Genomic DNA, 4430 nt, shown 5'->3' with positions numbered 1-4430 from the left:
GTCTCTAGTATATATATCTATATATATATATAAACTAGGGACATTAATATTTAGCTATGTAGTAATTATAAGCGAGTCGGCAGATATTCCATTATAACTAAAAGAGCGTCACATGTATTCGTGATGGCAAATGGAGATTAGTACAATGATATATACGTAAGATTAGCACAGCGCAAGCTGCATTGAACGCTATATCGAGCAATCCGTCTTTACAATGTGACACGAAATGACGAGATTTATTGGCAGAAAATAAATTTCGTTGTAGGATTTTCCAATATTTCATCTTCAATTCCAACTGTATAACGCCTGCATAAAACCCACGCGAGGCGTCGAAAAGAATTGAATTTTGGCATACCACCACAAACTTAAAATGAAATTCAATTGAAAAGTCTGATAATTTTTTTACAGTATCGTGCATCGAAATAAATTACAATATCGTATCTTGTTGTGTAAAATGAAAATGTAGTCATTTCGCGAAAGTAAAAATGCAGAAGAGGAAGAAAGAAAAAAAGAGAGAACAATTTCTCTTCGAAGATTTTTATATGTAAATTACTCAAAATATATACATATTTTTATTATGTGTATATATACATATATATATTTGTAGTAATAATTTGTAGTAACATATAAAGTGAATGTAATAATATAACAGTTAATTTTACAAATTAAAAATTAGCGTAATATTATATTAAAAATTATACAATATTTATTTCATTGGCAAATTCATTTTTAGCTTTATTCGATAAAAGTATATATTCACTAAGTGAACTTAAATATTCGTATGTAAATATCGATGAAGAAATTTGGGAAATTATCTAATATCTGCAGACGTGCAGTCAATTCAAGCTTACAGTATCCGAGAAAGAAATCTCGGGCGCGATTCGATCGATGACCTAGCCAGACGGTACCTACCTCTATGCCACGTCGATTCCTCCATCGCACCCACTTGTTGAACCCTGGCCGCCAATACTCGACAAAGTACTCCTCGGTGTACTCGACCCCGTTGCCATTGCCGAATCTGCCCTGCGTTTTGGTAGACGTCAGTAAACGCGGAGTATGCAGGTTCACCTCCAAGTACTCCTTGCCTTCCTTGGTTACCATATTTCTCGGGCACCAAGCACCGCCACCCCTGTCTTGTCGCAGCCTGAGAAACCGAGGTATTATATCAGGAGTTATTACGAATGCTCTTGAAGAAAGTACGTCGCGTGAAGACACGCGAATAATAACGCACACGTAGCGACGTATATATGCTTGCGTGACAAACGCACGTGCGCGTTCTCGTTATGCTTTCCTAGTCGCATTTTTTGAGTCGTGGTAACTACCTTGTACGCATCGAAAAGAAAGTAATAAAAGTGATATCCAAATGGAAGATATACATATGTATATACAATACATAGGTATACATCTCGATTATCGTGGATTTATTACGTGGATGACATAATTAATGAATTTTCCGTCCTAGTTTCTTTTCAAGATCAACAGCCGCCTGCGTGTAAATTAATGACGCGGCGATTGATTTACGGGCGATCTTTGAATCTGAGCACGCTACCTCGTCGAGGTTCACGCGGTATTGATTATGAATAACTTATTTTGCAACGAAGCTTTTATCGCGATAGCAGTTTCTTGTGGACAGAAGAAAATGGAAGTAATTTTTTCAGGGCTGTTGGAGCTCGCGGAAGGGAGTAGGGAAGAGACTGGTGGTTAATAGATTCTGGCAAGAGAAATTATAATCATAATAAATTTATGTACAATTTTAAGAAAAGATAAAGCATTAAAAATTACAATAAAGAATCTATAGTTATAACTCCATATCAATTTCGATTTTCAATTGAAACTTTGTGTTATTTATAATATAATAGTTTATTTTGAGATATGTTTAGAAGATGAGATTTAAAAAAAGAATTTATTAAGAATATTCAATATATATATATAGTATATAGAAAAAGTATATAAATATATATAGAAATATATATTTAAACTTTATCGATTCAAGTAGAATTAATAACCAAAGTAAACAAATCTGCAAGTAGTTATTCTATAGATAAATAATCAATATTTTCCCAAATATATTTCTGCAAATTAAATTACACCTTGAGAGACCTTCTGTGTTGTTTCCACTCATGTGGCATACTTACGCGTATCATACTTACTCTCTAAATCTGAATCAATGGATAATCACTAATTACCCAGTGGCATACTTGGCACTGGGTAATCAGTAAAACTCAACTAAGAAAGGAAAAATGTTTGAGCATTATATAACTACAATACTGGTATTTGTACATTAATTTCAATACCATATCTTCCAATACTATATTGAATTTATTCACTAAAACAAAATTAGTTAGATCACATAATAAAGATTAGCTAGATTAGGGATCTCCACACATTTCAGTCACTGATTACCAGTGGCATACTTTGCACTGATATCAGTGATTATCCACTGATTCAGATTTAGAGAGTATGTATGCTACAAGATTCTGTATGCAAATTGATAATCTTACTTCACATAATAAAATCGGACAAAAAATAAACATTAAAAGTGGTTTCGATTATTAAATTTGCAACATAATCTGTGGAATACGCAGGAGTTGTCGGAAGCGTAAAGTGTATTCTGCCAAGCACCTTAATTCCCAATTCTCTGAATTTTCAAAGCTAGTTGCTCTGACAATAAATCCGCTAAATTAAATTCCGGAAATATATCTTTCGTAAAGAATTTCGTGAGGCGTATCGGCTCGCTAATTAAATCTTAAAACGAAACTCCGCGCGTATGATGACAAAGTTTATAAGAGACCGATGCGTTATTATCAGGTGTTATTTCCGACACGAGCTTGTCACAAGCATACATCCTGGAAATCTATTGAAATACATATATCTATGTACACGGTTGTGTCACAAAGGGAGAGAGAATCTCCATGGAAATATTTCAGCTGGTTCAGTCATGGAGGACTGCAATACATATAGGCGGTATGCCCGCATGTAAACAATAGACCAAGCGAAATCCACTGAAAGCGTTTGCGGTTAATTAGGCAGCAATACTGTTAACAATGTCCTGGCTTCAGCAAGGCTCTCCGTAACCTTGCTTAGCAATCCATCGCAATCCGTAGTTATGCGGCTCGATGAACATGGGGTTTCGTTTAAATAAAGTCACTATATATATATATATATATATATATATTGCTGTGGTGTTCTCGCAACCAATTTCACGAAGAAGACGATATTTATTTGACGTCCATTCGCAATTGTGAACGAGATTGTGATAAAGATAAAAGGGATGTAGAAATTGAGAATTTCGACAACAGTGCTGATTGTCATAAATGCATACGTACAATTAAATAGAGCGGATTGTTTTACAATACAATGCGTAAGTCATTTGCTCTGAATCACGGTTGATTTATCGAAATTTCTATTTATCGTTATCTGCCTGGTTACACATCGATAATAATCGTTTTCTCCTCTCTTCACGTTTATTCGTGGTCGGCATTCTATTTATCTCAATTCATGATAAAATTCAAATCAAATGTGATTCAATTTCTGAGATAAAATAAGCTGAATTTCGTTAATTTTAGATATTAATATATTTTATTATTATCGTATTTCATTATTATTAATATCTACAATAACTACAAAAATTTTATCAAATTCTGTTTTATTGAAAATATTTGAAAATTTAAAAATATATAAATTATTTCAGAGGTTTTGTAATAAAGATCGTTTTCGTTATTTCGTTCTTTCATTTCGAGAAGTGACTTTTGGTAGTAATACCAAGGTACAATATTGACCATGTTGCAGTACTTCCGCCCGTTAATTGCACCATCAACGTTTCCAGATGTCCCGTAAGTTAGACATAAAAATAAAAGAAAGAGACGTACCGGGAATCGTAAAAATTCCCTTACGTGTCTTCTTCGAACCTGAAGGATCCATAGCGTAGAAATGTAAGACTGCCCGTTATTAAACGTAAACATATGTTCAGAATGCATTACTTAGAGAAAGTATTTAATCAAAAATCTCTCATGAAAAGAGGTTTTTGTGAACATTGATAATGTTAGGTAACGAGTTTGCTAGGAATATTGGAAAATTTTGCGATTATAATTCACGGTTTATTGTCTCGCAATAATTAATTTGGATCATTAAACGTCACCTATATGATTAAAATAGCTTATTGCAACTTTTACAATTTAAGGAAGGCAACTAGAAATATGATGAATATATTGTACCATCAATTTTAGTTTAAACTAATTAAAGTTAACAATGTTATAATAGTCATTTTTTTCAGAAAATAAATTATTCCATCTATATAAAAAATATAATACTCGATATTATAAATATAACACACCGAACCTTTATATATCTAGTTAAACTATAAAATGTCAAATAAAATGTAATAATATTGGAACTATTAATAACACTAGATCCTCACTATAAGTTCTGCA

At 32.8% G+C, this 4430-nt stretch overlaps 1 protein-coding gene across 2 annotated transcripts in view; it reads right to left on the bottom strand.

Annotated features, from left to right (window-relative positions):
• The window catches only part of LOC108745843 (discoidin domain-containing receptor 2), a 189924-nt gene that overhangs the window by 60370 nt on the left and 125124 nt on the right, over window positions 1-4430 (bottom strand). For both annotated transcript variants that reach the window (XM_018482240.1, XM_018482239.1), the window contains exon 5: window positions 913-1144. In XM_018482240.1, the coding sequence (XP_018337742.1) occupies window positions 913-1144 (232 nt within the window). The remainder of the gene's footprint in view (window positions 1-912; window positions 1145-4430) is intronic.

This window comes from Trachymyrmex septentrionalis, unplaced genomic scaffold, assembly GCF_001594115.1.
Source record: "Trachymyrmex septentrionalis isolate Tsep2-gDNA-1 unplaced genomic scaffold, Tsep1.0 scaffold15, whole genome shotgun sequence".
NCBI classification, from domain to species: Eukaryota; Metazoa; Arthropoda; class Insecta; order Hymenoptera; family Formicidae; genus Trachymyrmex; species Trachymyrmex septentrionalis.
The sequence above is the reverse complement of the archived record's forward strand: the minus strand, read 5'-3'. Positions and strand labels throughout refer to the sequence as shown.